Source organism: Peromyscus maniculatus, chromosome 10, assembly GCF_049852395.1.
Source record: "Peromyscus maniculatus bairdii isolate BWxNUB_F1_BW_parent chromosome 10, HU_Pman_BW_mat_3.1, whole genome shotgun sequence".
Classification (NCBI taxonomy): Eukaryota; Metazoa; Chordata; class Mammalia; order Rodentia; family Cricetidae; genus Peromyscus; species Peromyscus maniculatus.
In genome coordinates, this window is record NC_134861.1 from 94,365,091 (window position 1) to 94,385,454 (window position 20,364).

General features: G+C 45.7%; 1 protein-coding gene and 1 long non-coding RNA gene across 3 annotated transcripts in view; one reads left to right on the plus strand and one right to left on the minus strand.

Annotated features, from left to right (window-relative positions):
- Window positions 1-13,018: 13,018 nt before the first annotated feature.
- Window positions 13,019-19,163, minus strand: LOC143267667 (uncharacterized). The gene is made up of 4 exons (XR_013043057.1): window positions 19,035-19,163; window positions 15,798-15,954; window positions 14,587-14,862; window positions 13,019-13,546 (listed from the first exon to the last, which is right to left on the minus strand). It is a non-coding gene; the product is annotated as an uncharacterized LOC143267667 (long non-coding RNA).
- Cds1 (CDP-diacylglycerol synthase 1) overlaps window positions 18,505-20,364 on the plus strand; it is a 67,598-nt gene continuing 65,738 nt past the window's right edge. Inside the window, exon 1 of one of the 2 annotated variants that reach the window (XM_006975405.3) lies at window positions 18,505-18,758. In XM_006975405.3, the coding sequence (XP_006975467.1) occupies window positions 18,642-18,758 (117 nt within the window). In that variant the 5' untranslated portion in view covers window positions 18,505-18,641. Of the gene's footprint in view, window positions 18,759-18,806; window positions 18,996-20,364 lie in introns of those variants that run through there. The other variant, XM_076546782.1, reaches the window with a different exon arrangement.

Sequence of the window (20,364 nt, forward strand, 5' to 3'; positions counted from 1 at the left end):
CGTATGAAAACCACCGAGGAACCTTATTACTTGTAAGCCAATTTTTGAAATGAATAAAGATACTTTCCTCCGTGACCATGGGTGGATCTGGAGGACATTACGTTAAGTGAAATAAGTCACACTGAGCGGTGGGCAGCAGGGCCTGGAGGAGAATGGGTTTGCAGGGAATGTTCTAGTTTGTTTTCTGTCGGTGTGATAACACCATGACCAAAAGCAATTCTGGGGAGGAAAAATTTTATTTAATTTAACTGAAACAATGAAGCCATTGTTCAAGACTGAAAACCCTGGAGAATTGCGAAGCAGTTTTCCTCCTTGCCTTCTGTCTTCTTACTTTGTGCCCTCTCCGAGCCCTGCTGTCAATCCTGGCTTCTTCCCTCCTCCCTGTCCCAGGGAAGGATGTCTTCCATCTCTTCTCCTGTTCCTACCTCCTTGCTGGCAGTTCCTGGTGTTTATATCCAGGCTGTTCCCCTGCTTGCACCACAGTCTCACATTCCTCCCGTGACCTCATGTTTTACTTCAATGTCTTATTGACCCCCAAACTTGCCTACCTGAGATATATCTCTCAGCTCTGTCCAGCTGATTTCTCTTGAGAAGGGAGAAAGCACAGCTATCCTCAGTTCCCTTGCTCTTGGCAAACACAGTCATTCTTTAGAAGACCCTGAGCTCAAAGCCCTGGACCGTGACCTTTGGTTGAGTTCACCGGAGATGCTTTGGAAAACTAGCTCTCCTCTGCCTCTTAGATTTCAGGGCCAGTCCCTATTGCCCAGAGTTGTGTTTGTTAGTGTGGTTCATCCAGAGGCTGAATTTCATGTGCCCGCACTTCCCGTTGACACAAAACACAGCTCTTACCTAAAAAAAAGTATGATACTTTATTCTAGAGCCAACTATGAGTGGCCCCAACCTAGGAACACAGATTATTACCCCAAGTTCCATACGTCTACGAGGTCACAATTTTGTGATCTTCTTGTACTACCACTGCAAAGAAAAGTCATAAATCAAGATACTCTTCCAGTACATTGACAGGCACATCCGGCAGATGAGCTAAAGCAGGATGGGGAGAGCTCTGCTACAGGCCTTCGACGCTGTCTGACCACACTCTTAGTCCTTTGATCGGTGGAAAACTAAGATTTTGTTAAGTGACTACATCCCAAAAGAGCTGGACTCTGAGCTGCAACATTCTAACCTCCCCACAGCACTGAAGTTGTGATCGATCCGCTTTGGAGATACACCCAGGAATTCCCGTTCACGTTCCTGACTACCACATGAGTGAGGACGGACTTGTAAGATGTATAGCTCTGCAGCAGGGCCCTTGCTCCCACGGTCTGGCCTGCCCCATGTCTGTAAGTCCAAGGGAAAACCCACTATTTCAACACACAGGCCAAAATCCTGGGTGTCGTGCCCAACCTGCTTCATTCTGTCACATTCTGCAACAGCAACCAAAAAAATATGTTGGTGCTCCCTCCGAATCCTAAGGAATCTGACACATCTTTATTACCTTCCCCTTGAGACCCTGATACAAACAGCCAGCATCCCAGAATCCTCCTGGCTGGCTCTCCAACTCAGCCTTAACTCTCAGAGTAGATCCTAAATGTGGAACCAAGAGCATCCATTTACAACTTAACCATGTGCCACCCCCTTTCAAGGTTCCAGGGGCTTCTGAACTCTGGGTGTCCGGCTTATTCAGAACCCAAGTTCATAATAACAGCCTCCAAGGGCTTCCTTGCTCTGGTGACACGTGCCATACTCCACCCCTTCTTTTAAAAATCCTTTATCTGGCCGGGCGGTGGTGGCGCACGCCTTTAATCCCAGCACTCGGGAGGCAGAGGCAGGCGGATCTCCGTGAGTTCGAGGCCAGCCTGGTCTACCAAGTGAGTTCCAGGAAAGGCGCAAAGCTACACAGAGAAACCCTGTCTCAAAAAACCAAAAAAAAAAAAAATCCTTTATCTGTAAGATGAATTGCTAAACAGTCTTATTAATAAAAACCCGGAGCCAGATATTGGGGTGAAAACTGAAAGATCAGGGAATAGGACAAGCCACCGCCGACCTCACCTCACCAACTCCTCAGCTTCCAAAGAGACCTACTTCCTGTATACCCAGTCTATCTGCCTTTCTGTTCTGCCATCTCCCTTCCCCTCTCCACCCAGCTACAGCACTTCCTCTTTTTGCCCAGCTCTGTCACTTCCTGTCTGTCTGTACAGACCTCCAGACCCTTATGGTTAACTAATGTTGAAATTTAAGGTGTATGCCACCACGCCTGGCTCTGCTCCCAATGTGGCCTTGAACTCACAGAGATCCGGATGAATCTCTGCCCCCCCCCCCCCATGCAAGGATTAAAGGTGTGTGCTACCATTGCCTGACTTCTATGTTTAATATAATGGCTGGCTTTTTCCTCTGATCTTCAGATAAGCTTTATTAGGATATACAATATATTGGGGGACATAATATATCACCACATTTACTTATTTATCTTTTTTATTTTATGTGTATGGGTGCTTTGCCTGCATGTATATCTTGTACATTTGCATGTGGTTTCCACAGAGGCCAGAAGAGCATGCTGCATCTCCTGGAACTGGAGTTACAGACCATTGTGAGCTGCCATGAGGGCGATTGGAAATGAACCCGGATCCTCTGGAAGAGCAGCAAGTGCTCTTAACGGCTAAGTCATCTCTACAGCCCCTCAACTTTCTGGGCTGGCTCTAGGGTGTGTTTAGCAGACTCCCATGGGGTGGGGGGGCTTTGTTCTTGAGCTTTGTTTTCTCTGCCTGCATTGTTCTTCACTGGGGTCATCTGCATGACCTACACCTTCACTTCCTTATCTCCTTTGAGAACTCTAAGTAGACCAGAATACCCTTGCACTGCGCCCACGACCCCACTCCTGCAGAATCCCTTAGTCTCTCATCCAGTTGTTGGTTTCTCCATAGGCTGCCTCACCACCCAATGTGCCATATGCCGACTTGCTCATTGCTGTTCTTTCTCCTCTGCTGATCCTTGTCTTAGACTTGCTCAAGTGACTCACTTCATGTCCTCCGCCAGAAAATTGATAGACTAATCTATGAAATGACAGACATGCTTGACACTCTCTAGGTACCCCAAGGATATAAGCCCCAAGAGGGAAGGGATTTTTGTCTCCTGATATAACTGTCAGAGTCCAGTACCTCGAGTAACATGTGACACACACACACACACACACACACACACACACACATACATACATACATACGCACGCAGGCACACACGTGTGTGTGCACACACACACACAAAAGAAACTAAATTAATTGTTGTGAATGAATAACTAGGACCATTTTAGGATGCCTGGTTATTCAAATACAATACATTTAAGTTATATTCATAAGACAGCTCTAAAAACATAAGAGAGAGGACACTACTGAAGCGGAAGGGGCAGGCTGTGCAGCTCAGTGTCAGAGTGATTGCCTACTGTATACAAAGCCTTGGGTTTGAGTCTCAGAACCCCAAAAAAAGCCAGCAGTGAATAAAACAGCAACAATTAGAGCTATAAAAATAAGTATTGAATTGTTCCTTTGAGTAAACGACTATGCTCAGAAACAGGCCAGGAGCCAATAGGCCGTCTCAAAGTTCTAGCTACGTTTTATTAAAAATCCAGTGGATTTCCTACTGCATCTGGAAGGACATTACCTCAGCTGACTTGTAGTTCGCAGTGCAGTTTGGGCAGCACATGGGTTGCGTCTAAGGCCTTGCCCATGCTAGGCAAGAGCTCTTCCACTGTACTACATCTAATTGCTATTTCTAACTCCTCAAAACACCTGGAGCCTCTGATGGAAGATAAAGTATGGCTGACGCGCACACATCTTGACTTACTATAAGGAACTCCTCTGACTTGTTCTCAACATTTCTCTTACCACAATTGTTTACAATGGTTTCCAGATAAATATTCCAGTTCTTAAAACCAGAAAGTCCACATTCCTGTTGTCACTTGCCCCCTGTGCAAGAAAATTTCCTACAACTTACCATATGCAAGTATTGACACATGGGGCAGAGCCGACAGGCCAAGGTGTGGGCTGCGGACATGACTCCCTTGGTGATTCTTGTCTCAGCTTGTTCAAGTGTCTCCCCATGTCCTTATCCAGAAAGTCAACAGGATAACCCATACGCCTGTGGAATAAAGACATTGTATATGAAGTGATTGTAGTGCTTGGTGCTTTGTGGGTACCTCTAGATGCTAGATGCTCCTCCCCATCTTCCTTTAGTCCCATCCTGCCCCCCCCCATAGTCCTCTTCCTTCTCCAGCAATAGTGCCACCAGACAGTAGGCTGCCTGCCTAAAAGACATGCCACTGTTCTTTTTTTTTTTTTTTTCTTTTTTTCTTTTTTTTGGCTTTTCAAGACAGGATTTCTCTGTGTAGTTTTTTGGTACCTGTCCTGGATCTCGCTCTGTAGACCAGGGTGGCCTCAAACTCACAGAGATCCACCTAGCTCTGCCTCCTGAATCCTGGGATTAAAGGCGTGCGCCACTACCGCCTGGCATACCACTGTTCTTAAACCTGCAACTGTTCCACACATAACTGGTTAGCAGTTCATGTTCACTCTACTTCATGTTCTAAATATTTTGTTCTGAAATGAGAAGTAACTGAGGTTACTTGAGTCCATCAGGGTGAGATGATAGTCCAAAAGGATAGGCATCCTTGAGAAAAGACTCCAGAGAGCAGTATTGCCTTCTTCACCATGTAAGACCATGCAAGAAGGTCTCTGTCTGCAGTCCAGGAGGAGGCCCTACCCAGAAACCCACCATGTTGACACTTTGATCCTGCCTTCTGAACCACAAGAAAATGATACTTTTATTGTTTGAGCTACCCAGTCCATAAAACTCTGCAGTTGGAAGTAATTAACTACACACATGCATGAGGCATTGGAGGAGGAGGTCAGAAGAATTTTGAAGTATATTTTAGAAAGAGCTTCAATCATGAAGGGAATTCTGATAGAAATAAAAACATTGACAGTCATCGTATCAGTAGGAAGGAAGAAAAAATGGGGAGCTGGAGAGAAAATTTTGTCTTTAAGATTATATGAACAATCTCACACATGAACAGAAATAGATGTCACAGGCCATTCTGATGAAGTGTCTGATGGAAACAGGGAAAAGAGGACTTTGGAAACTAGAGGAAAGGTGAGCCACAAAGTTGAAAAGAATTTGCCTGAGTCTATGGTAGTCTGATAGGTGTATAATGGCTCAAATTGAACCAGCCTGCCATTGTGGGTCAGTCAGTACTGGGCATGGGGGCAGGCTCTGTACCCCAAGTCTCTGATGGCAAGAGAGGAAGAGTTGAGGGGAGTGAGGGCTGTAATGTCATGCATTTGGACCCAGTTTTCTCAAACGGAAGCTCTAAAACTCACAGTTCTCAGTGGGCACTGCATTTGGAGAAAGGAAGAACCCACATACCCATCCGATAAGTTAATAGCTCATCCTGCCCATGCCCATCCTCACCTCCCTCCCCACACCATCCTCAGAAGTCCCGAAACAGCAGAAAACTGGCACAACCATTTGGTAGGGAAATCCTACAGACCCTGTCAACATATTAAAAGCACATGTTGCTAAAATTCCTTCTCTTGAGGGGAGACATCACCAACATCGGCTCCCTTCTCCTACATCCCAAGGACAAACTGAGGTGTGATTCCACTGACGTTCACTCTGGGGAACCAGTGAGTTTGTTAGGCTTGCTTACAGAGCAGTGTGTGAGGGGCTACACTGGAACATGGATGACTCGAAAAGCTGCCGCATGACAAGGTCTGTACCCAGCACGCATGTATGCATGATGACTCCCCGGTGGCTGTTCCTCCCCCCACCCCACCCCAGCCCCCCTACTTACCCCCCGCCCCAGCTTTCCCTATCTGTATCCTCTAGCCTTTCTCAGAGTCTGGGGCCACATTCAGTTATGACAGAATTTCCTACAACAACTTGGGACGGGTGGCTACACACTCAGATGAGGGTCCCAAGACCCTCCTTAGCCTCTCCTTCCAAAAAAAGGGGGGCGTCAGCAATCAACAAGCCAAGCTGTGAGGGCCTTTGGTGAGCGGCCAGCCAGCCTCCCGAAGATGGCAGCAGCTTGGCTTGGAGGACAGCCCTGTACAGAAGCACGTGTTCTTGACTCTATCACTCCCTAAGTATTTATAAAGTTGCACTGCTCTCGTGGCTTTATGTTTAAGCATGTACAGTAAATGTACATTATAATTATGTACAGTATAACATTAATAATAATGAGATGGTAGTGAAATCCCTAAGTGTTCATCAATAGAGGAATGGCTAAATGAATTTTGATACTCTTGTATATATATATATCGATTGGAAGAATGAGTGTTCGTAACCTAACAGAAAACTGTGCTGAAGCGTAATAGTCAATGAAAAAGCATATTCCAGAGCATCATGTAGGGTATACCCACATGCCATATACCTGATTTTTCTTGAACTTTTTTGAGACAGGGTCTCACCTACTGCAGGCTGGCTTAAACTCGTTATGTAGCTGTGGATAACCTGAACTCATAACACCTCCTCACTGGTGGGACTTCAGGTGTGCACCGCCATGCCATTTATGCAGAACTGAACACAGGCTGCACACAGGCTAGGCAAGCACTTTACCAACTGAGTGAGCTGCATCCCCAGCTCATGCTATGTACTTACATAAGTGATAAGGACCTGGGGAAATACCTAGCAAACAGTTAACAGCTGGCTATTTCTAGGTAAAGAAATACGTTTTCAGGAAGCTGGAAAACAGATTTTAAAATTACAATATGCTCTAGCTAATACAGCATGCTTTAAGTTTTTAAAGCATGTTTATAGATACATATATGTTTACATATAGTTTGTATATATGTATTTTATATGTATACATATGTGCCTAAAACTGAAATCTGACTTTGAAGGTGCTTAAGTATACGTTACATAAAGAGAAGAATATAATAGCTATTGATTGAAAACAAGCGTGCATTGTTACAAACAAAAGAACAACTCACAAATAGAGTAAGGGCCATAGATTTCATGTGAATATAAAGGAAGCATAATAACCAGCACTAATTTCACCTCAGTGATGTAGCCAGAGAAATACTGAAGTTAGAGAACTTACCAAAAAGGATTTTAACGTAAAATCATTTATCAGACAAATGTATTTATAGCCCATAAATATGAACCACACAAATGACTGTCTCTCTTCTTAAGATTAACCTTTACTCCCACAGAACTGCAAAATAATCCGGCTGAACAAAGACAGGCAAAGTTGTGTCCCCAGGTGCCCTTCAGTGGAACATTGGCTAAAGAAAATGTGGTCTGTTTATCCGATGGAGTACTGGTCAGCACAGAGAAAAGGAAGAAAAGAAAAAGGAAAAAAAGAAACCCTGGTTCGCGTATACATGATGGAAATGAAAGCCATTACGCGGTGTTAAATAAGCCAGACACAGGAAGACAAACAGGGTATACTCTCGCCCACATGAGGAAACACAAACGCCAGTCTCCTCGAAGAGAGGATCAGAAGAGTGGGCACCAGAGGCGGGGGAGAGGGAGTGTGAAGACAAGATAACAAGGGACACAAACACGGGAAAGAGTTCTGATGCGTCTTTACACACGGGTTAACAACCTACAAGATAATTCACAGCGAGAAGAGAGCGATTCCCAACGCATGAAAATGATGACTGGATGAGGAGAGGAAAATACAGACGTGACCGTTACGTATTGAACATCGACTCTGACACATCATCTGGGACCACCCATCAGCATCACAAATATGTGCCAAGATGTGTCAATTAAAAGCAAAAAGAAAGTTGTGGAGCAGTGAAGAAAGAACGGAAATAAAGAAAACCAGGAGTAATGACATGTCCCAAGCGATCGTTTTTTAACCTTCAGTGAGATAGTACTCGTGACTATTAATATTATGATATCATCTGGCATTTTTCCTGTGAGTGGGTGGATTAATACTTTCAGACATAGGATTTACGTTTTTTTTCTCTTAATGTTAGTGATTATGAAACTGACATTTTTCAAAAACTGCATATTTCACTGTAGGTTGTGCATCTGTTTTTAGTGTTACTAACATTATATTTAATGTTTCTGTAAACTTTCAAATTCTTACAAAATCTTTACCCTTTTCTGGTTTCATTTATAGTTTTGTGAATTTTTAAATGTAGGCTATGTTAATAAACACAGAAAAGTAATTTTAAAGGGTATACTTCTGCGGAATCAGGTATTACCAGGCAAGCCTACTGGGCATGCCCAGAGCCTATTGGAAAGACTGCTAGGAACCTCTTTTGCTCATTTCAAAACTTGATCAATTTTCCCTCCCCTTGCTATGTTTATGATCGCTGTGGTAGTTTGGATGGAATTGGCCCCCATAATCTCATAGAGAGTGGCACTATTAGGAGGTGTGGCTTTGTTGAAGTGGGTGTGGCCTTGTGGGAGAAAGTGTGTCACTGTGGGGGTGGGTGCTGAGGTTTCCTGTGTTCAGGACACCCCCCCAGCGTCACTCTACTTCCCATTGCCTGCAAGATGTAGGACTCTCAGCTCCAGCACCATGTCTGCCTCCTCACTGCCATGCTCCATCATGATGGTAGCAGACTGAACCTCTGAAACTGTGAGTGAGTCCCCCCAGTGAAATGTTTTCTTTATAAGAGTTGCCATGGTCCTGGTGTCTCTTCACAGCAATAAAAACCTTAAGACAATCACTCTTTTCGTTTTGAAACATGCATGAAGCACCTTCTGAATATTTGTCAATGAGCCCATAGATCTTAGTAATTTCTTCAGTGTACTCATAGCAGATGGATACTAGTCATTTATCTTGACAAGACCGCCAAGTAACAAGGCAGATTTGATTACTTCCCTGGTGAAGACAACTCCAAACTTTCATCTTCTGGAAACCTCTGCAAATCCTTGTAGAAGATGTTTTCACCACATCGCTAATCTCTTCCTCAAACATACTGAAAGCAACTTGACAAAACCTAGTAAGAGTACATTTGTTCCCTAAATTCGGTAGCAAAGTGTTTACAATCTGTCCCGGATGTTGAAGGGAGTTAACAAAAAAAGAAACAACACAAAACCCACTGTTGCAAAAATAAGAAGCAAATCAAAACTCTTAAGCATGTTAGGTTAGCAACATTCCCGGCCCACCCAGTTTCTCTGATGGTTTTCCTACTTTGGGCTCCTCCCAAGTGTCTGGAAGCCACAGTGGAGAGTCTTGGTCCTTATAGCAACTTCATATATCAAGCTTTCCCAAGTAAGTGCAGAAAAGTGTATCAGATGGTAAATAACTAAGTTGTAAATGATTGTTAGGGGGCCAGATGAGATCAACTTACTCTCCATAATTATTTGGGTTATTGATGTTAATTTGATGAAGAAATCAGTAAAGCCTCTAAAATAGGATCAAATATTTTTAGTGGATCACACTGTGTGAAAAAAGGGGGACCAGACAATCAGTTGTATAAGAAGTAATGTAGAAGTGTTTTGTAATGTGCAATAATAAAACATATTCGCCAACGCAGTATTTTTTAAAGATTTATTTCGGTTTTAATTATGCACATGTCTGTGTGTCTGTGTGTGGGTATTTGCATGTCTGTGTGTCTGTGTGTCTGTGTGTGGGCATTTGCATGTCTGTGTGTCTGTGTGTGGGTATTTGCATGTCTGTGTGTCTGTGTGTGGGCATTTGCATGTCTGTGTGTCTGTGTGTGGGTATTTGCATGTCTGTGTGTCTGTGTGTCTGTGTGTGGGCATTTGCATGTGCACACGTGCTTGCGAAAGCCAAAAGGGTTCATGGATCCCTTGAAGCTGGAGATACAGGCTCTCGTGACCTGCCTGGTGTGTGTGCTGGGAACAAACCCAGGTCCTTGGTAAGCATGCCCCCAACCACTGAGCCATCTTTCCAGCCATAGCTGTAGTAATTTCTTTAACATGATTCAGGTGACTGTATTTTCCAAACCAAAGCTGAGGTTTTATATAGTCTAACTGAAGACTTTGCAGGGAGGCGGGCATAATAATATGTAGATATGAAAGTTAGCCAATATTTTTTTAAAAAAAATCTTAATATGTACTTACATATTTAATAAATACATTGTATTTTTAAAAATACAAATAACTGGAACCATCTTGAAAAATCCAAGATATGTGATCTTCCTAACCCAGAGTAATCTTGAAAATGCTCTATTTCAACAACTCAAGGAAATCATCATTTAAAAATTGTACCACGGTTTTATGTCCTGTATTAGTTAAGTTTCCAATGCTGTGAGAAAATCAAGTTTAAAGTAGGAAAGAATGATTTTCCCTCATAGTTTCAGAGGTTTCTGCTCATGGTCACTCGGCCTCTTCCTGTAGGCCTAATATGAGGGAGAGTGTGAGGGACCTGCTACTTACTGTCTGGTGGTCGGAAAGGAGAGAGGGGGAGAGGAGAGAGGGAAGGAGGAGGAAGAAAAGAGGAGAAACAGAAAATAGAGAGGAGAGAGAGAAGAAGGAAGGAAAGAAGAAAGGAAGAAAGAAGGAAGGAAGGAAGGCAAAGAGGAGGAGACGGAAGGGAGCAGAGTCATGGTCCCAATGACTTGACCCCTCTCCTAAAGGTTCCACCATCTACCAATAACACCACGGGCTGCCAATCAAGTCTTCAACACACGGACCTTTGCGGACCTTTGCGAGTCCAGATATAAACTACAGCAATGACTAGCAGGATTGTGGCAGTGTTTCCTTAACACAATCAACCAGGGTCAGTTTCTGTCCCTGAACCCGGAAACCTCATTACCTGTGGATTCCAGCAATGTGCTGAACAGAGATGATTGATTTAGTCTACAGCAATTTGTTGACTCAGTCCTGATTTTGTTTGGTTTTGGTTTGATTTTTGCCTTTGTTGTTTGTTTTGCTTTGTTTTTAGCAACAGTATTTCAATCATTCTTATTTCAGGCTGGCCTGGAATTAATTAAGAAGCCCAGCTTAGCCTCCAACTCACAGTGGTCCTCCTGCCTCAGACTCCCAAGTGCTGGGGTTCCAGGTATGTTCCATGCCTGGCTGTGATCCAACCCTTCCAACAGCGGTTATTTACTTGATCCATTTCCCAAAAGACACAAATCCACCTATATTTGAAGAACAAAATACTCAACCACACAGTATCAGAGGCGTGTGTGTATACTCACTCTCTTTTATGTGTATTTGAAAACATAATACTTTTATTTTTGCCTAAAATGTGCTTTTGCTAATTGTCAAAGAAAAGTCATGATTAAGCACCCCATCCTTTAAAATTACAAACTGTAAATTTATAGAAAGTGTCTGCCATCTACTTTACAAAGACATGAAATCCCCAACCCATGATTTTCCCAGGGAATATAGGATTCATTGAGGGAGCCGAAGTGTAAGGCAGTCCACAGTCGTCACACTGTACATGGACACAACTGGTTCCAGTTGGTAGCAGGAGCTCTGGGTTGATTTTGCCTCCTCTCAAGGAGAGAACACACATTCTTTTGGCAGGCTGATGATTTCTTTGTATTTGTTTACAAAGCCACCAAGTCTCCTCTTTTACTTTCCACTCTTCTCCACCACAGCAACATTAGCACATCCTTCCCTCAAGGTCTTCTGGGGTATGGCGGTGACTTATAGTGTTCTCTTTCAGAATGTGGATTTTAAGAATATGAAAATAATTGTTCTCCTCCACTATGGCCAGGCATGCTCTCAGGAGTGAACATAAACTAACCAGTTTATTCTTCATAAGGATGGTGAAGGAAGTGATGTCTCCATTTTCCTAAACACGTAGACTCTTAGGTACAGAGAGGGTTTAGCTATTCAGTCAAGGCTAGCAGAGACAGAGCTGGGGTTTACATGAGACTGGCTCCCCAACTCACACATAGTTTTTACAACAAAGGCACGCATATAATCACTTTGATAGTGTATATTTAAAGGTATAAAACTTTTATCTTTGTACAAACAAATAAGAAAGAAAGAAAGAAAGAAAGAAAGAAAGAAAGAAAGAAAGAAAGAAAGAAAGAAAGAAAGAAAGAAAAGAAAGAAAAAAAAGAAAACCTGGGTGGTGGTGGTGCATGCCTTTAATTCCAGCACTCGGGAGGCAGGGGCAGGCAGATCTCTGAGTTTGAGGCCAGCCTGGTCTACACAGTGAGTTCCAGTACAGCCAGGGCTACACAGAGAAACCCTGTCTTGAAAAACAAACAAAACAACAAAACCGTTTACCTTTGCTTACAATGTGCACTTTGTACTACCAACTGTCGAGGAAGGCACAGTGAAGTACCCCATCCTTTAAAAGAACCCCCCCCACACACAGTTACTTGCTTCTGCCATTGTGTATTGTGTTCACCTCCTGAACCAGGCAGAATATGAATTATTGAGACGTAGGTGACAAGCCTGTGGTTAAGTCACACTCCTGATTCCAGCAGGAGGGAGGCTGAGGATGGAGACTCAGGCTTTCTGGCTAGCCTGAGCCACATAGTGAGTTCAAGGTCAGCCCGGGTTTCCTAGTGAATTCCTGTCTCAAAACAGCAACAACCACAAAACAAAGACATATGCTCTCCCACCCCCCACCCCCTCAGGTTTCAACACAAAATTTCCTTTAGAAACCTATCATTCTGAGTCTCTTGTAAATGGGAATGAATAATTACGATATTTGCAGTGTCTCATAGGCGAAGCAGAACAAGTGAAGTGATGCATGTGAAGGTTCTTTGTAAAGTGTTTTAACCCAAAGAGCCATTGTACTTTGGACGAGGTGTGGTTAGGATATGGCTTCGGCCATGTTATATGAAAATGCTGGTAAGCTGGGTCAAAGCTTGAAGACAGTGAGTAGAGCAATGACCCCAAACTCAGGGCTATTGGTGTGTGAACCCCACCCTTCTAACCACCCCATGCATTGACCTCTGATCCCTGTCCGTGTAACATCACACACCTCGCTCGCCATTGTTTCCCTGGACAGTTTACTTGAAAGTAAGAGTGTTGTGAACACCAATCATCTTTCAAGGTTTTCCCATAAGATGCCTCATTGACAGGCTTAAATTAGAAATTCTGTTTTTTTTTTTTTTTGCTTTTTATTAATTTATTTTATTTTACCTTTTTTTGAGATTTGATTTTAATTATACTATTTCTCCCTTCCCTTTCCTCCCTCCACACCCTTCCACACACCCCTCCCTGCTCACCTTCAAATTCATGGCCTCTGTTTCCACTAATTGTTATTATTATCCATAGATGTATCTGCATGTACATAAATATTCCTAAATATAACCTGTCAATCCATATAATGTTACACGTATGTATGTTTTCAGGGCTAACGGTTGGCGGCCCTGACGAGGGCCACCTCTCCTGCTCCTGGCTTCACTCAGTGGCCTGTAGTTCTCTGCGTAGGGATAGGGCCAAGGCCTTCGGAGCTTTGTTCTGTGTGCTTTGTCAGGTTCACCGGTATCCTTGTTTAGCTCACATTTGGGCAGTCACGTTGGTGAGATTTTATGGGCATGGCTTCCCATGCTACTAGAAGACAAACTCCCATCTTCCACAAGGATCCACTGGTACCAGGCTGCCCAACTCTCCGTATCGACTCATGGTTTTCTGTAGTGGTCTCTTTCTGTTACAAAGAGACATATACTTGATGAGGGAGGAAGATTACACTTATATGTGCATATAAGGTCAAATGTTTATAGGTTATTGTTAGGGATTATTCTGGTTTTGTAAATCAGTGGTTAAAGATTCTCCTCCAATAACCATGGTTTCACTAGCACTGGTTAACTAGGTAGGTTTTCTGTACCAGGCATGGAATCTCTCTTGTTGTATGGGTCTTAAGTCCAATTAGAGGACTGCACCAGTCGGGTGGTTATTGATGTAGTTCGCAGGTGTCATAGTTGGGTGAGACTGTTGGTTGCTTCTCTTCTTTGGAAGTTGCATGGCGCCTTCTGATGCCATAAAAGGAACTCCTTAGGGAGGGAGCATTCAGGTAAGTTGCTCAGGGACCTTTGGGTCCTATTTCTGAGGTGCACAATGTCTTTAGCTATAGGGATTCACTTTCTACTTCTAGGGGGTAACCTAGGGTAACAGTGACTGACTTTATATTTGGAAGTCTCTTAGCCCTAGCCAACACCTCAAAAGAGGGCTTCTCCCATCAGGTATTGGGGTTTTGTTTAGTGGTTTGTCTTAGTCAGTATTCTATTGCTGTGAAGAGATGTCATGACCATGGCAACTCTTATAAGAGAAAGAATTTAATTGGGGCTTTCTTACTGTTCCAGAGGTTTAATCCATTATCATCATGGTGGGAAGCATGGTGGTACATAGGCAGACATGGTGCTGGAGCAAGTAGCTAAGAGTTCTACATCAAATCCACAGGCAGCAGGAAGAGGAGAGAGCCACTGGGTCTGGCTTGGGCCTTTGAAATCTCAAAGCCCGCCCCCTCCAGCGACACACTTCCTCCAGCAAGGCCACACCTCCTAATTCTTTCTAATAGAACCACTCCCTGGTGACTAAGCATTCAAATCAAATTACATGTATTATTTTTAGGGAAATGGTTAATCATATGATTCCTTGTGGCTTTTTTAGCCATCTATTTTGTTATTTTACCTCTCTCCCTTCCTCCTCCTATATTGAACTTTCCCCCTTTAAATCAGAAATGCTTACCTCCAACTTATATAGAGAGCTGGAAGAGGTAGCAGAGAAGATAGGTCAGGCCACAAAAGCCATAGGAAAGGTATCCAGGCAACCAGGAACACTTGGTGAGGCGGAGCTTTTCTTCCCTTGGCAAGCTGGGGATGGCACAGGCAAGTCCCTCAGGACGGTCTGATGTGGGAAGCAGCTCAGATGCCCACCTAAGAGGGCAACTTTCCTCAGTCTTGAATCCTCGGGAAGCAGTTCTGGGGGAGCAGTAGCAGGTCTCTGTACACCCTGTCCCTATGACTGTGGGAAACAGAGGTTAACACCAAAGCCAAAATAGATGCCATAAAAATAACACCATTGCCAGGGCGGCGGTGGCACATGCCTTTAATCCCAGCACTCGGGAGGCAGAGCCAGGCGGATCTCTGTGAGTTCGAGGCCAGCCTGGTCTACAGAGAGAGATCCATGGCAGGCACCAAAACTACACAGAGAAACCCTGTCTTGAAAAACTGAAAAATAAATAAATAAATAATAAATAAATAAATAACACCATCACCACTCGCTTCTCACACTGCCCAGCAAATCCCTTCCTAAGAGCTAAGTAATTCTAAGACCACTGTCGTGGAATCTCTTCAAACTAGCCAAAAGTGTCTGCTGGTCCAGCGTCTGCCATGCGCTCCGGGACTCCTGGAAGGCCTTCAGCAGGTCAAGCCATAGCAGGAGTGACAGGCGAGGCGGGGGAGTCATTGCATGTCAGATTTTGTGTCACAGAACACAAACGTAGTAAGTGAAGAAACATGAAGGATTAAAAAGAAAAAGGAAAGAAAAAAGACCTTGAAGAAAGTCTGCAAAGAGAAAGTGCATTAAAGCCAGTTATGGCTGAATACATTGTAATGTATTTTAATTAAAATATGAAATCATTACCAGAGCTTCTTTTAATACATGTTAAACTTAATGTCCTTTTAAAAGTAAAGTGAAAAATTAAGAAAAGTGAATACCCATGTGTATTAGTCAAAGTTCTCTAGAGAAACAGTATTGATAGAATTAATCTGTCTTTATCTCTCTCTACTATCTATCTATCTATCTATCTATCTATCTATCTATCTATCTACTATCTATCATCTATCTACCATCTATCATATCTATCATCTATCTACCATCTATCTATCATCTACCTATCTACCATCTATCTATAATTTATCATCTACCTACCATCTATCATCTATTTATCTACCTACCTATGAGATTTATTAGAGTGGCTTGCAGGATATGTTCTGAATATTCCAACAATGGATGTCTTCTGATGTGAAGTCCAAGAATACAAAAGTTGTTCAGACCATGAGTCTGGATGTCTCAGCTGGTCTTCAGTATATTCAGGAATTCCAAAGAAGGCTCCTACAACAGTGAAGGAGTGAACTTGCCAGCAAGAGCAAGCTCAAGTGAGAGCTTCCTCCTCCTGTGTTCTTCACAGAGGGTGCCCCCAGGTGTGGCCCAGATTTAAGGTGGCTCTTCCTACCTCAAGTGATCCAATCAAGAAAAACAATCCCTCACAGGGTTTTAGGTCCAGATGTAGTCAAGCTGACAATCACTATTAGCCGTCACACCATATATGTCAAAACATAAAACTCAAAACATAAACACCAAATAATTTCCCACCAGACCATACATTGCTATCCATTTGTTTCTCATTCACTTCTTCAGCAGACACTGCTGGCTGACTGAGGGTAAGGGCTGGCTCCGCGGCAAGACCTTAGTCTGTGGTTCCATTGATCATTCAACTAGAGTCAATAACTATAATGAAGACAGAAATAAATTACCCTCTCAGCCGAAATACAGGGAGTGGCAGAACTCACCGAAAGGCTCAGCACTGACCCTCTTCCCTGGGTGGAGAAACACTATTCTGTTATGCTCACTGTCTTCTCTCGTCCCTCTTGCCCTCTCAGTAGGCTTTATCCCCACCCTACCGCAGAGGGGGGAGACAGAAAGAGAACCCTGAGGAGTTGCCTGGGGGAGGGAAAGAGAAGTGTTGAGGTGCCTCCCCGGGTCAGGGTGATGAAGGGCTAGAGTCTGTAGCAGCTAGAAGGGGCCAGGAGGCCAGCCTCCTCACTATTCACTTTACAGATGGCTTATGCTCTTACTCGAGGCCACAGAGATAATGGGCACTGCTGGGGCTAGAACACTGGCTCCCCAACTTCGTGGAAAAGTTTACAATCCTCCTTTCGGCTGGATGGAATCCATAGCCAAAGAGTCAACCCACCACAGCCTTCTGTGGCCTCTTCTGCTGTTATTTTATCTTCCTATATGGAAGTACTTCAACTGGGCGGTGGTGGCACACGCCTTTAATCCCAGCACTCAGGAACTACAAAGAGAAACCCTGTCTCAGAAAAACAACAACAACCCCCCCCCCCAGAAAAAGATTTAAATGAAAGTACTTTATCTCCAAAAATGTAGAACAATTAGCCTAATTACTCGAGGTCTTCTGTTTTTACCAAAACAAAAACAAACAAAACAAACCCTGAAACCAAAACCAAATACACACACACATACAAACATAACATGTACATCACTTGCAGGACTTAATTCTCATACCTTCCATTAGTTTTAAGTGGTATTTATTTACGTGTATGAGTGTAAATGGAGAGATCAGTGGACAGCTTTCTGGAGGCAGTTCTCTACTTCCCCCAGGTAGGCAGGGCTTGGGAACTGAACTTGAGTCCTCAGGCTTCCCTGGTGTCTCTACCCGCTGAGCCCTCTCCGACCCTTCTCAATCATTTTTGCTACCCTGCCTCCCAAGAACAAATTATACTTTCTCTACACTTTTGGAAAGTGAAGCTGGTAACCCTAGCTGAACTTGACGGCTTTAAAGATCTGTTGGGCCAGGCATAGACATGCCAATCTGTTTCTCATTGTGTCTTCCTCTGACGTTTGAATTTTGCTGGCTAGTTATTAGAATTTAAGGACAACATATTCCTCATTTTCACCTTGTCAGTAATGACCTGGGAGATCGTTGACTAGTTACAATGAAGGTGCTCCTTTGACCCTTCGCGGAAGGCGTGCCCTGCCTTTAATAACCAGCTAGCAGACGCATGTAAAGAAGACTAAGCACCTGCTAACAGGATTTAGCCTGGAATTAAGGCAGATCATGTGTCCATCCTGTTCCAGCTTTAGCGTCCCAAGGTCCTTGTCTTTCAGAGACAAGGTTGGCGGTGGCGCCCTAAGGCATCCAAGGTTCTCAGTGGAACCTACTAGGGTCGAACATTTTGTGAGATTCAAACACCCGAGTTTCCCCGGTACAGAACCTCGGTACGACACTGAAACTATTAGCCAACTCATCCCCAGGCACCGGGGGTGGCAAAGCAAGGGCTGGAACGCGGAGCCGACGGGTCTGTCCTGCCGAGCAAGTTTCTGCTTGGGGACGCCTTGCGAAGCTCCGCCACGCCGCGGCGTCTCAAGCTGGGCCGAGTCCCTTGAAGGAGTCGGCTGAGCTCGGTCCCGGCGGCGCCGTCGAGGGCTTCCCGTCCCTGGGGCTCACCTCCCGGTCCTCCAGCCCCTGGCCCGTGCCCGGGTCCCGTGCGCCCAGGGCGCACCTTCCCGGGCCCCCACCTGCGCGCGGGGCGGGGCCGGGGCCCTGACGTCACCGCCCGGGGCGGGGCCTCGGGCACCGCAGTGCAGCGCCGAGGGGGCGGGGCCTGCGGCGCGTGACCGTGCTGCGGGAGCTCGGGGCGGCGGGAAGGTGGGGCGGCGGGAAGGAAGGTGGGGCGGGCGAGCCGGCGAGCGGGCGGGCCGGCCAGGGTGGCGCGGTTCGCCAGGCGCGAGGGAGGGCCGGGCTGCTCCTCCGCCCTCTGGGGCCAGTGCGTGGAGCCGCGCACCTGGCAACGGCGCCGCGTCCCCGCCCGCCCGCCCGCGCCGCCCGCCCGCCCGCGCCGCCCGCCCGCCCGCGCCGCCCGCGCCGCCCCGCACCCCCTGCCGGCGGCGGCCTCGAGCGCTCGCTCGTTGATGCCGTTCTCGGGGTGACCCGGCGCGGCTCCGCGGTGGCGGGGCGCTCGCTAGACGACGCCAGCCCAGCGACGCGGGAGCGGGACATGCTGGAGCTGCGGCACCGCGGGGGCTGCCCCGGCCCCGGGGGAGCGGGGACGCCGCCACCCCGCGAGGGAGAGGCGGCCGGCGGCGACCACGAAACTGAGAGCACCAGCGACAAAGTGAGTGAGTGAGTGAGTGAGTGGGGCGGGGCCGGGGCCGCGCCCCCCGGAGCGGGCGTGCCGCGGGGGTCCTGCGTGTCCGTCCCCCCCTCCGGAGAGTGCGAGCTGCGCACTTGAACCTGACTTCTTCCCCCGATCCCCCAGCCTCCACTCCTCCCCGCTCTGGGGTCGGGATGGAACCCGTCACCGCGGGCGCTCCGGCTGTCTTGTGGCCGCCACCTCTCTCGCCTTTCCCTGGTAGGGCGACAAAGTTGGGAGTAAACTTAAGACGGGCACCTTGGGCTCCGGGCTGTCATTGGAGCCTGACGCAGACGGGCTCTGGAGCTGCTCCAAGCTGCGCTTTCGTTTCTCTGTTCTTTTTCCGGGCAGATAGATTCCGGAGGGCTGAGGCTGTCGTACACCGGGAGCACGTGAGTGCCTGGCACTCAGGGCAGTAGTCGTCCCACCCCTGGTTTTCATTTAAGCGAACAGGCTAATTCCAGACTTTGCGTACCCCTCACCTTTAAAATAGATCAACCTTGCATGCAGAGGTAGTACCATTATTATAGTTAAGGCTGCAAAGTGTCAAGAGTTTAGGTGTGTTTCCTAAACTGGTGCCAGTAAGAACTTTTGGAGGAAAAAAAAAAACTGCAGTTTTATCACCGTATGAAATAGGTAGATTGGGAAATTGGGCCAGAGAATGCATTCATTATAAAAGCTTATGTTTACAGAATTCCACTCCGCTTGAGAAACTCAAAACTTTTGAAACCATTCTTAGAATTCTTTTGTGGAAGATCAGGTGTGGTGGTGTTTGCCCGTAGTCCCAGCACTAGGGGATAGGGAGAGGTGGAGGCAGGGAAATCATTCTTAGCTCTGTAGTAAGCTCAAGGCTGGCCCTGGTATCCAAAAACAAACAAACAAATTACTGAAGTTGCCTTGGGATGGCCCAAGGTCAAGCTCACTGCGTTTTGGTACTGGAACCCAACCTTCCCATCTCCGTCTGCTGTTCTGACAACCCTTGCAGCCTGATTGTTCCTCTCAAAACTTATGTTAATGAACTTGATGGAGCTTGAGTTACACATCTGTGCTAAGATAACACGGAAGCAATAAATAGGAAGGTGATTTTAGGATCCGAACTTCAGACTCAATGAGTTGGCAGCTGCTTTCCTATTCTTGAGGGGCATGAGGATGAAGTGAGAGTCTGGGAAGTACATGTGCCAAGGAAATAGACAGAATACATTTCCCGGCTCTGGAAGGTTGAAAACTGGATGCAGTGGGCTAAGAACAGCCTTTGTGAAAACTGCCTTGGAAACTAGACCAAAAATAGAATTAATTAGGTTGGGATTTTGTTTTAGCACTGGTATCCTTTGGAATCAAGGAAATACCAGCCTCCTCATGTTGACTTCCTTAACTCGAGAAAGCTAACGAGCTCTTATTAAGACAAAGCATGTCCCCGAAAACGGGAAACAGTGCATAAAATAGCTTTTGAATTTATTTGCTTACATTTCAAACACCATAACGTATTTAGGATAGGAATGGCGTCTGTGGTGTCCTTGGACTCATTCGAGTCCTCGGCATCTCCCTTGGTGACTTGTTTACCCCGCTGGCCTGTGTGTTTCTGTATAAG